Source organism: Carassius gibelio, chromosome A4 (genome assembly GCF_023724105.1).
Source record: "Carassius gibelio isolate Cgi1373 ecotype wild population from Czech Republic chromosome A4, carGib1.2-hapl.c, whole genome shotgun sequence".
NCBI lineage: Eukaryota > Metazoa > Chordata > Actinopteri > Cypriniformes > Cyprinidae > Carassius > Carassius gibelio.
This window is the reverse complement of record NC_068374.1, coordinates 83,305-95,516: the sequence shown is the minus strand read 5'-3', so window position 1 is coordinate 95,516 and position 12,212 is coordinate 83,305. Positions and strand designations below refer to the sequence as shown.

The following is a 12,212-nucleotide window of genomic DNA, read 5'->3' as shown; positions in this document are numbered from 1 at the left end:
CGACTCGCAAATAAATAAATAAAAACTCTTAAAAAGTGAACTTTTACTTTTATCTATCCGTCTTTGAAAATGTGAACACAAAACTCAAAATGCTTTAAAATCTGTGAAATAATGAAAACATTATTAACTGATTATTTTGGATTTTAGCAGATTTGCTATTCCTGCCACACTGCTGGAAGCTCCTCCCACAACATCTCACCTTAACTGAAGCTCCTCCCACAGCAACTCACCTTCACTGAAGCTCCTCCCACAACAACTCACCTTCACTGAAGCTCTTCCCACAGCAACTCACCTTCACTGAAGCTCCTCCTACAGCAACTCACCTTCACTGAAGCTCCTCCCACAACAACTCTCCAATAAATGCTGGGATATTCCCATCAGCCTAGAAGGGAAGTAGAGCTGAACATTGAGAACATGAGTGATCCAGAATCCTGCAGATTGGAAAACGCGGAGACTGAAGAACAAAGAGGTTGGTGTTTATTTTTGAACAGTCATTAATGATTAATGAAAATTATAGTCAAATTTGTAGTATAAAAAGTTTGTGAAATATTATTTCATATTTATTTACAATGTCAAGTAATAAACAGGACACTTTCTATGAACTGGGTACAAACTGGAGTCTAAAACTGAAACTTTTTTATTTTCAACAAATGGTCAAGGAAAGGAGGCGTGAGAAAAATCCAGATTTCCTGAATTTGATTTACATCTATATCTGCTTCAAAAATGTTACATTTACTTGTATTGAAATTATAGAAGTCAGTCATGGTTATTTTTTAAAATTTTTGGTAATAGGGTTAATGAATGCAGTCAAAACAGAAGTACTTCCTGAGCTCAAGGAATTGTAACTAGATTAATAATTTTATTGCAAAATAAATTTATATTGTCCTAAAATAGTTTTTTTCAATGTGTACCACTCGCATAAACACTGCATCCGTAGGCAATGTTATCTGTAGGGGCTGCCATTGATGTTTTGCGTGCTATGTGACGTCAGAGCTTGGAACTGGGAGTACAGTAGGTAGACATCCAAAAGGCTTCTTTTACCGCCGCCGCGTCTGTAAAGTGCATTTGCAGCCTTTGACTGCTGAGTGGCGCTTTAACCACAAGTTATCAAACAAGTGCATCACAGCACATTTTCGCAAATAGATGTCAGTTTTGCCTCAATGATGTGTTACATTTGACGGCTTTAGTCACGGAAAATGAAAGAAAAACACTATAGTTAAAATCTTTAATATATTTAATATGCAATATTCACAGATGAAAGTTTGGTACTGTAACAGTGGTGCGCCCTAGTGACCTTTTGGAAACTATCTATTTCATAGTTCGGGCGCCAGACAGGATTTTGGCCTGTCACGAAATAAATTTCAAAATACCGTGATAACCCAGGGAGATTTTCAAAACCACAGTTACACAAAAACTACATGGGTTGCTTGTACGTTAGTTAATAGAAGACAAACAACAACTTGCAGTTCAAAAGAATTCATTGATATATATTTTTCCCTTCTTTATACACAATTCTGGACACAAATCAAAAACCCCATATAATCAGGAGGAAAGGAACAAAAACAAAAACGAACAATAATAATAAAAAAAAATAAATAAATTAAAAATCAACAATTGAAACGACAATGTTTTCATACAGGCATAATTAAATGAACTTAGACATCAAAGTAAACAAGATCAGACAGGATTAAAAACACAGGATTAGTATATATTTTTTCTCGAGCAACCAAAGTCATAGATATACTGAAAGGGAAATTAAATAAAAGTCAGTAATATAAATAAATCGGTCACTCAAAGCGACTCGCGAATGTGTGGATGAAGTGCGTGCGATGAAGTGCGTTAGTGTGTGTGTGCGCGTGTGTGCAATATCGCTGACCATGTCTGGCAGGGAAAAGATCCTTGGGAGGCAGCGTTTTCTCCGGATTAGCAAAACCCAACGGAATGACGATCTTGTGAGTTCCTTCAGCAGTTCGTTACACTCTCTCTCTGCAGCCTGGTGAATCTTTATTTCCGCACTCACCCTGACCTAATACAGCGTGCGTCTCACTCCCGCCGATCAACTCCTCAGTTATGACTCGTGTCCATTGTTTGGTTTGCTCACCTGCCACTTGGCGTTCGCGTTTACCATTTCCCCCCTTATTCCAAGCGATTTTTCCTTTTCATAATTTTGACTTAATTGTTCTACATCCCGATATGGGCATGGAAGGGGAGGATTTTCTTTACATCGCCACAGTACTTATGAAGTTATTTCTTAGAACAAATTCAAGCAGGATAAATGTCAAGCCTATGCCTGAGCCTGTGCTTATATTTTCTCTAAGCTACATGGTATTAAACCATATTTTAGATTGGACACATTTAAAAGGTGTGCAGTATATTACATGAATTATGTGTTATATTATTCAAAAGAAATTGTGGTTTACTTTGCATCGGAGCATTAAAAGTGGTAGCCTATTTTAGGGGGGTAGGCTATATGGATTAATATGCAATGCCAATATTTTAATATATTATGCCTATATTTAAATTTATATTTTTAAATTCCTTTAATAAAACAACATGCATTTTTGTTATTCGTTACCTTTCCTTTATTTTGACAGATAACTTCCTGGCAAAAATACATTTGTTTGTAAACTGATTAAGAAATTGTTGCATGTTTAAACGTGAAGCGCTGTATAATTTTGTTCACATTAATTATTATTAGCCTAAAACAACAAACAAATTAAATTAAACCTGCATGATTTAGCTAAATCTTTGAAACTCTAAAGACTGGACGGATTAATAAACTGTCCTCATGATTAAACTCAAGTTCTCTCATTATAATCAACATGATACACACAACGTATAAAAGAGCTTCATTAACTGACAACATAAGTGATTTTAAAGGGAGCCTTCTTTACTTGCTTTTAGTGCTGGTCGATGGCATATGGCCTAAAAAAATCTGATTTATGATTTAAATCGATTTTAAAATCAATATTCAAATGACAAAGAAATTTTTCAAAACAAGTTTTAATCTAATTATACATTTATAACTGAGACAAGATGATACTATTATCATTATCATACTATTACGATAATATTACTATTTTATATTTTGTTAATACTAGCCCATCATGCATCTAACCATCAACTCAGCGTTAAGATCTGTTCAGATTAAAACTTGTCATGGATGGAGGACAGAGCAAGTGTAAATATAATTCCATCTCGTTATGCCGCTGGTTTAGGATTTTTTTTTTTTGGTTCTTATATAACTTATTTGTAAATAGAGCAGACACTGTCTGTGTCTACACCGGACGTGAGAGTTGTCGTGCGAAAAAGTGTCTAAACTTGATGACATCACACAGCTGAAGTCTGTCAGGAACAGCGAGTGCTGTATGATGTTTCTAGCAACGTATTCCAATGCCTTTTTAGTTCTCTCTCCCTCTCTCGCTCACACACGCATATGTAGTTTACAGGGACTCGCCATAAACGTAACGGTATTCTATACTGTATATCCCCATACACTACCTCTATCCATCACGAAAAATGCATGTTTAAAATTTCTATTAAACACTGTATAGTATTTTTTTTAAGTCATTTGGTTTACGAGGGCACAGTAATTGTCATCACAAACCATGTTTACATTTTAATACCCATTTCAGATATTTATAAACCATATACAAGAACACACACACAGGGTAACCAAACGTCCCGGTTTCCTATTGCTGAAAAATAACCTGTACGTGTATGAAACCGTAACGGCTCGTATCAATATTTTATTTGCAGTTATCAGAGAGGGAGAGCAGTTATATTAGGTGCGTTCCACTTGAAGCACCGCTGCACGCACAGAATGATCACCTGTATGACATCAAAGTACCGCGAGAGTGATTCGAATGCATTGGATATGTGTGCTCTCATATCGCTCTCGCGGTAATGTCATACAGTGATCCTTCTGTGCGTGCAGCGCTGCTTCAAGTCGAACACGTCTATCAACTTCGTGCGATTGCTTCTGGAATTCGCAGGTTGTAAAATCGTGTCGTATATCATCTCATCCGTACGATTTTCAGATAAACTCACTCGTGCCGTGTGCATGGACATACGATCTTCAGACCATCCGAATTCGCACCGTGTACGCCCGCCTTTACTGGGCTGAAACATGCCTGCACTCAGCAGCACTACTCTTTGTATTCATTATTTTCTCGCAGCCCATATTATTATTTTTACAATACCATAATGATAATAACAAATCATCAATTAATAATTAATCATTATTTTACGAAAATCATTGTTATTTGTGATCGTGGGTGTTTGCGGAAGGCTTTAAGACCAAGCGGAGTCCTTTGTTCCCGCCTCACAGCCCGCGGGTCTCCGAGGCTTCACTGACTGCAGTTTGACTTTACTGAATCAGATTGAGGCAAACTTATTGATCATGAGCCCAACATTTAGCAAGCAGGAAAACATTCATTCTAATGGAAGGAAGACGTATTTCATTGAGATAATGCTGTTAAATAGAGAGAGAGAGAGAGAGAAAGAGAGAGAGAGGGAGAGAGAGAACCAGTCTATAATGGTCAAATTTACTCAGGCCGATGGTATTTTTTTAATGACTTTTTTTTTATGATAAAATTTTTGATTTCATGATAACATATTACTAATTCATATAGAAATAATTTAAGCAGTTAAAACCTATTTTTAAACTTGAATTTAAATACTATTGAACTATCTTTAAAATCTCAAGGAGTTTATAAGTAAAAAAGGATAAAATGTCACAGTGCTTGTTAAATAGCCTAAATGAACTTGTGTTAATAATATAATTAGAACTAACAATATAATTCAATTTTTTACATGAACAACTCCTGTATAAAATGGGACAGCAACCTTTATATCACACATTTTTAAATTGTCCACAGCTGAGCAGTGAACTGCTGGCCTAATAATGTTATCATGTACAAACAGGATATCACTTTACAACAAATCCTTTAAATTTAACAATAATATCAGAACAAAACAAGAATTAAAAATATATCATTGTAAGCAATAAATATAATTGTAGTATATAATAATATAGGCTTAGCTATAAACAAACAAAAAATAATAATAATTTAAAGCTAAGCATAAGGTCAGGTTTGGCTTTCTCTTTCCTTCACTCGTGATAAATCCGTTTCCATATTCGTGATGTTGCCCATTTGAAGCTTAAGTATTATTCGTGAGGTAAAATAGGCTTTGTAGTTCACGCGTTTCAGTATCAATGGAAAAAAAAATCATAATTAACAATATGTGGAGTAAGTGGATCGCTGCTAACACTGAATGTCTGGTTAACGACTGCTGTTTCCATTGAATATGTGCACGATACAACAGCGCGATCAAACAGCTGAAACAGAAAATACTAAATTTTTGTTCTCACATAAGGCATAATTCAAAAATGAAAACTTTTAGTAGTTTGAAAAGATCAAGAATAATAACAGAGTTAATAATAATTATTGCTAAATGCTGGACCGTTCTCATTTCGCTCTGCATATGAAACCTGAAGATTTTTTTAAAACCAAGAATGAACCGAAATGAAAATGAATGCATATGATCCTTTGTGTTAAGGTCTTCTTTAAATTTTTTTATGAGTAGACTGTAACCTAAGACTATCCTACATTTGGAATTAACTCAGTGTAAATGTTTTAATATTTTTTAAAGATGTTACAATGTTATATCATAATGTTATTGTTGTTTTACTTCCTTCTTTTATCTCATTTTACAATTACATTAATTTCGCAATCTGTCCCTTTGCGCCACCTGGCGGTAGTTTCACAAGTTATTTTAAAACGCGACTGATATACAGTTAACAGCATGGCGATTACAATTACATTCATTTCGCAATCCGTCCCTTTGCGCCACCTGCCGGTAGTTTCACGAATAATTTTAACACGCGACTGAATTACAGTTAACGCCCGCGGCGGTAATCCCCATTTAGGTTGTCCACCTACTGTACATTGATCTAGTATGAGCTTATGGGTGGGAAGTCACGGGTTTGACTGCCGTTCCAGTGTATTTTCACGGCTAGAAGGTTGGAAAAACATGGGTTACTGGAACACGGCATAATAATCAACATTTAACCTGGTGAAAAATATTTATTTATTGTTATCTGTGTTATTTCATCTGCAACAGCAGTGTGAACTTTTATAAACATCCATTTGGTCGTTAACTTTTAAATGCTTCATTATGCAGAAAATATGATCAGACTTCTCTTCATGAAAGAGGAGCAGATCAGTCGTGATCAAATCACGACTGGCAGATCAACTAGCTACTTCTTTTCTCTCCAGTATTGTAGGATGCTAAATTAAATTAAATGTGGAGGATGTTAACTGTGACGAGATGATTGACAGGCCAGTTTACAGTGACAGGGTGCTCCTTTAAAGACGCAATTGTGTGACATGATAGTATGTCCCAAAGCTTGCCTAGTCTTCTACTACACACTCAAAAGTGTACTTTTTCATCACTAAAAGAGTACATACTTTAAGGGCATAATATAAGTAGCCACATTGAGATGCAGGGCAACCCTCCCTTATCTGACCTATATATTTCTGGTCCTGGAGTCTCTACTAACGAGCTGAATAGTTGATTTAGCTGTGTTTGATTAGGAAAAGTTGGAAAATGTGTAGTGTTCGTGTGCCTCCAGGAACAGTGTTGGGAAACTTTCACTTTCACTACATTTTGTTTAAAAGCTGAGATTGGATCAAGATTCAGTGGGTCAGTGCTAAGGCTAAAATGGCTTATTTAAATGGTCCTCATTCATTTTAAAATAAGGATTTGTACCTGTATTGTTTTAAAAATAACAACTGATCAGTATGCCTAATTCACGAAAAATTCCAGGGACACAATTGTTTATTAAAAACACACAATTGTTTAATAAAAAATTACTGAACTATTGGATTACAAGATATTCTGGTGTTACATCTGAGTTTACTTTTTCAATCCCCTTTAAAGTTAATGATGACTTACAGAAAATAAAACCCCCCATGAGCTGTTTGGAGAATACATGGATGAAAATAAAACTTTTTATTTTTATGTTTTAGACTTAATGGAACAGATTGAGGAGAGTGAAGAACTGAGTGAAGGAGAGGAGAAAAATCAACATGTCAAAACTGGAGAAAAGTCTGTTAGGGGAGCCAAAAGTTCTTGCCCTCGGACTGAAAACAGATTCCCAAACAAAAAAAGTCACATGAGGGTTAATAGTGGAGAGAAGATGCACACGTGTGATCAGTGTGGGAAGAGTTTCACACAAAAAAGTAGCCTTAAGGAGCACATGAAAATCCACACTGGAGAGAAACAGCACACATGTGATCAGTGTGGAAAGAGTTTCACACGAAAAGAACACCTTAAGCATCACATGACAATCCACACTGGAGAGAAATCACACTCATGTGACCAGTGCGGGATGAGTTTTGCACATAAAGGAAACCTGAAGAAACACATGACAATCCACACCGGAGAGAAATCACACACATGTGACCAGTGTGGGATGAGTTTTTCACGAAAAGGAAACCTGAAGAAACACATGACAATCCACACTGGAGAGAGGCCACACACATGTGATCAGTGCGGGAAGAGTTTCACACGAAAAGAACACCTTAAGCATCACATGAGGATCCACACTGGAGAGAAGCCACACACGTGTGATCAATGTGGACAGAGTTTTGCACAAAAAGGAGCCCTTACTGTTCACATGCAGATCCACACTGGAGTGAAGCCGTACCCATGTGATCAGTGTGGCAAGAGTTTCAGAGATGCAAGCACTCTTAAATTACATCTGCGTTCGCATTCTGGAGAAAGACCATTTTACTGTGATCAGTGCAGGAAAACATTTGCATCAGCTTCAGGCCTAAGTGTCCACCTGAAATTTCATACAAAAGAAAAGCCTCACATGTGTTCTTTGTGTGGAAAGCATTTTAGTTTGCTGAGTGTATTAAAAGGACACCAGAAAAGACACAATGGTGTGAAGGATCACATGTGCTTTGATTGTGGGAAGTGCTTTATTACTGCCGGTGACCTGAGAAAGCACCAGCCAGTTCACATTAGAGGAAGGCCTTACAAGTGTTCACACTGTGACCAGAGATTTGATTGGCCAGGATATCTGAAAATACATGAGAGGATCCACACTGGAGAAAAGCCGCACGCATGTGATCAGTGCGGGAAGAGTTTTGCACAGAAATCAAACCTGAAGATTCACATGAAAACCCACACTAGAGAGAAGCCATACTCCTGTGATCAGTGTGGGAAGAGTTTTACATTCAATGTAAACCTTAAGACACACATGAGGATCCACACTGGAGAGAAACCACACACATGTGATCAGTGTGGAAAGAGCTTTGCCCAAATATCAAACCTGAAGACACATATGATGATCCACAGCGGAGAGAAACCGCACACAAGTGATCAATGTGGGAAGAGTTTTGTAAAAAAAGACCACCTTAAAGGACACATGAAAATCCACCATAGAGTCAAGCCACATGCTTCACACTCTTAAGTTACATCTGCATTCTCACTGTGGACAACATCCATTTACGTATCTGTGATCAGTACAGTAAAAGAACAAGCATTATAGCCAAAGAAACATGGGAAAGTTTGTAAAACGCCTTACTATTGTTTTATGGCTGGGTGTTGTGGGAAAACAGATGTAAGAATGTGTTTAAGATTTACTGATGTGTCTTGATTTAACGTGTAATGGAAAAATGTGTTTCTATTGATTTTGCATGACCTTATATGTTTCTGAAACATTATATACTGCATGTGTTTTCTTAGAAGTGCTGTGTAGTCACAGTGAGAAATGGGTTTGGGGTTAGATGTATGACTTTCAAAAGATCCACAGGGCCATGCTGGGCTGAGAGGGGGAACAACTGGGAGACCCAAAGGCATCTGTCCATGACCTAAGAGCTCTAGGTCTTAAATATAGGGGGAACCGATCTTTATAAGAATGATTTAGTAGCGTGTTTTTGACTTTCTTTCTATGTGTGGAAAAGTACAGCTGCTGAGAGTTTGTAAGCTTGACTTGGAAAAGAGATATAAGGCGGGGGATCACCCTCCCTTCCTTGTCACACTCTGCAGCAACTGTTTCCTGTGTGATGTCTGACCTTCTTTGCAAAGAATAAACCTTTTTATTAAAGACAAAGTGAGTTTGTATCTTATGGTGATGAGAGTGGGTTTAATTACTAAGGTAAATGACACTGTATTGGTCATATTCAACATGATGGTGTCAGTGTAGTTTCCAGTGAGAGTCAAACTTAGTTCTCTTGTTTAAACCATTCAGATTACTGTTATCTTTAGGGACTAGGTTTGCTAGAGCAATTTCTGTATTGTCTTTAGATGATTTAAGGAGTCACTTCTGAGGCTGTGTGCAAGTAACAGCCAATAAATTACAGTGCATGTTAAGCGGTTAGTCGACTTATTGCACATTTATATTAATAAACCATAAATCCTAGTAATGAGCATTTAACTGCGAATGTAGCGCATGAATAAGGTTTGCCACACAGTGCACTGGCATAATGATTATGAATGCATCAGGGGAAAGCAAAAAGACAGTCATAACATTTAAATAATTCATTGATAAACCAGTGTTTGCTGTATTTTCGGCTGCAGTGATGAAAAGACGATCTCCTCAGTGGATGCACCTGTACTAAAGTTTCATATAGATCACATTGCCTGAGAATAGTTGTTTTCCATCTGAATTGTTTTGTTTAAAACAGTGGTTCACAACCCTTTTCAATTCGCGGCCCACACAACCATACACATATGTTTGCACGGCCCACTTCAAAAAAATTAACTGACCCCACTATTGTTGGGTTAATAACTAAGTACTCAGAAGCTAGATTGTTAACTGTATTTATTGAATGAACTAGGGCTGTGCGATATGGAAAAAAGAAATAAATCTCGATTTCTTTGATCAATTTTGCGATTGTGACACACACCGATATGCTTTTACAGTTAAGAATGCATTAAGGATTAATTTGAAACATATTTCCAAAAGAAAACCAATTAGAGCTTTATCAAAAAGTTATAACATCTCTAGAACAGACATAAGTCAAAATTATCACTATAGTAAAGATGTAACAAAATGTATAGACTTATGGCAAAAAAAAAAAAAAAATCCCGTATACAGGGACTTTTTTTTCTTTTTTGTCATGCATTGTTCATAGAGCTCATTAATTGTAGCGGTGCCTCAGGTGCAGTGTGTATACAGTATGTGTATGCGGTCAGCAGCGAGTTTTGCTCTGTCACAAAACCAGACGTACTTGCTCAGATACACGCTGCTCTGCGCGGAGAGAGTGTGCGCACTTAAAACGTGTCTCCTCTCACTTAAACTGCGTCCTGTGCACTCACAATTCTCTCTATGCTCATGTTATATATTAATTATTTTTGTACGTTTTTATTTCTAGTCTTTTACCACAGTGTGAATGCTCTGATGCGTCAACATGTACTCAGAAAAAAGGCGCATCACAGACAGTGTGTGAACCTGGAGTTAGGCATATGCCCAGTCTGTTCTGTTCTCACGCTAAGCGCACTGCATTCTGATTGGATCTGATAGCATACTACGGGAGGCCAGGGCCGCGGAAAATCGTGCTATAAAGCGATTTAGAAATCGCCCACACTCAAATCGTGATTTTATGATGATTTATTTTAATCGCACAGCCCTAGAATGGTCTGGAAATGAACAGAAAATAATTGGCGGCCCACCTGCAATACCACCGCGGACCACAGGTTGAAAACCACTGGTTTAAAAGAAGACATTTCACTTTCTATAGATAGGCCTATATTTCTTATGACTGAGACAAGTATACACGGTATACAATTTGATTATTTTACAAAATCACAAATTTAGTTTTTTATTGTGACTGCACTCAAATAAAAGAACAGTCTTTTAAGCTTACAAATATGTATAACTATTATTTGTATGATCACACCAGCGAGCACTTCCTCATTCTGCACAAACACTGAAATAGTGCACATATTTATAGGTTAACGTTAAGAGCGAGCGGCCTTGTGAAGTTGCAACTTAATGTTTCAGATGATAATTCATATTTCAGGTCAATGAATGATAGGCAAACATTTGGATGCCCTGGCCTGTCCTGTATATTACCGCAATTGACAACCTTTAGTTGCAGAATGCATGACCTTACCACAATTATTATTATACATTTTGTCTGACTAAGCAACTAAAAAATATGGTCGACTCAGCCTTTTCTCGTCAGGTAAGGATTAGTCTACTATAAGGGGGGCAGCCCTAGATAATGAGCAGTGAAAAGTATACTGCTCTTGCAGAACGTCATTCCATCTGATTATTACTCAGGTTAAGACATCAGAGGCATCTTTCTCTGGGCATAAAAGGCAAGGCAAGTTTATTTATATAGCACATTTCATACACAACGGTAATTCAAAGTGCTTTACATAAAATGAAGTAAAATAATCGTTTAACAAATCACAACAATAAAACGGTGAAATTAATGTTTACAATTATTTAGAAATTGATTTAAAATGAATTTAAAACAGTTAAAAATAGGAAATGATTAAACAAAATACAGTGCAATCAGTTCGGACATTGCACAGTGCTCATTCAATAAATGAACAGATAAACAGATGAGTTTTGAGTCTAGATTTAAATGTGACTAGTGTTTTAGCACATCTGATCTCTTCTGGAAGCTGATTCCAACTGCGGGCGGCATAGTAACTAAAGGAGGACTCCCCTTGTTTTGATATTTCTAATTGTCTCAATCTGATCTGAGTGGTCTGTTAGGTTTATATTCAGTGAGCATATCTACTATGTATATAGGTCCTGGGCTATATACAGAGTATAAGTACTTTAAAATCAATCTGAGCTGCAGCTGTCTAATGGTCTTTTTTGGGAAGGACGGTGAGGAGACCAAGATTCTCCAAGTGAATGGGGCAGGCGGGCGGGGCTAATAGCCTCAGGCCAGTAGCACCGAGGCCAGAATAGTGCAGGGTTTCCACAGTCGAGCCTGAAGGTCCGCTGCCCATCACTAAAACCTGTCCTTTACACGCCTCTCAGGAACAACATCACGCAACCCCATCATTTCACCAACAAACTTTAAACTAAGAAATCATTAAACTAAGAAATACGTGACTGGAAATAGCGCGATCACAAAACGAACATGATAAAAGCGGCCGTTTGTTTGCATGCTTTGTTAAATATTTTAATTCAAAAGCATCAATGTTTTACTATTGTCAGGTAGGACTCGGGA

The 12,212-nt window shown here is 37.1% G+C and overlaps 1 protein-coding gene across 2 annotated transcripts in view; it reads left to right on the top strand.

Moving 5' to 3' along the window:
• The window catches only part of LOC127966565 (gastrula zinc finger protein XlCGF57.1-like), a 164,763-nt gene extending 155,695 nt beyond the window's left edge, over positions 1-9,068 (top strand). Inside the window, exons 1-2 of one of the 2 annotated variants that reach the window (XM_052567666.1) lie at positions 157-469; positions 7,035-9,068. In XM_052567666.1, coding sequence (XP_052423626.1) covers positions 361-469; positions 7,035-8,485 — 1,560 coding nt within the window. In that variant the 5' untranslated portion in view covers positions 157-360 and the 3' untranslated portion in view covers positions 8,486-9,068. Of the gene's footprint in view, positions 1-156; positions 470-7,034 lie in introns of those variants that run through there. The other variant, XM_052567674.1, reaches the window with a different exon arrangement.
• The last annotated feature ends 3,144 nt before the right edge of the window (positions 9,069-12,212 follow it).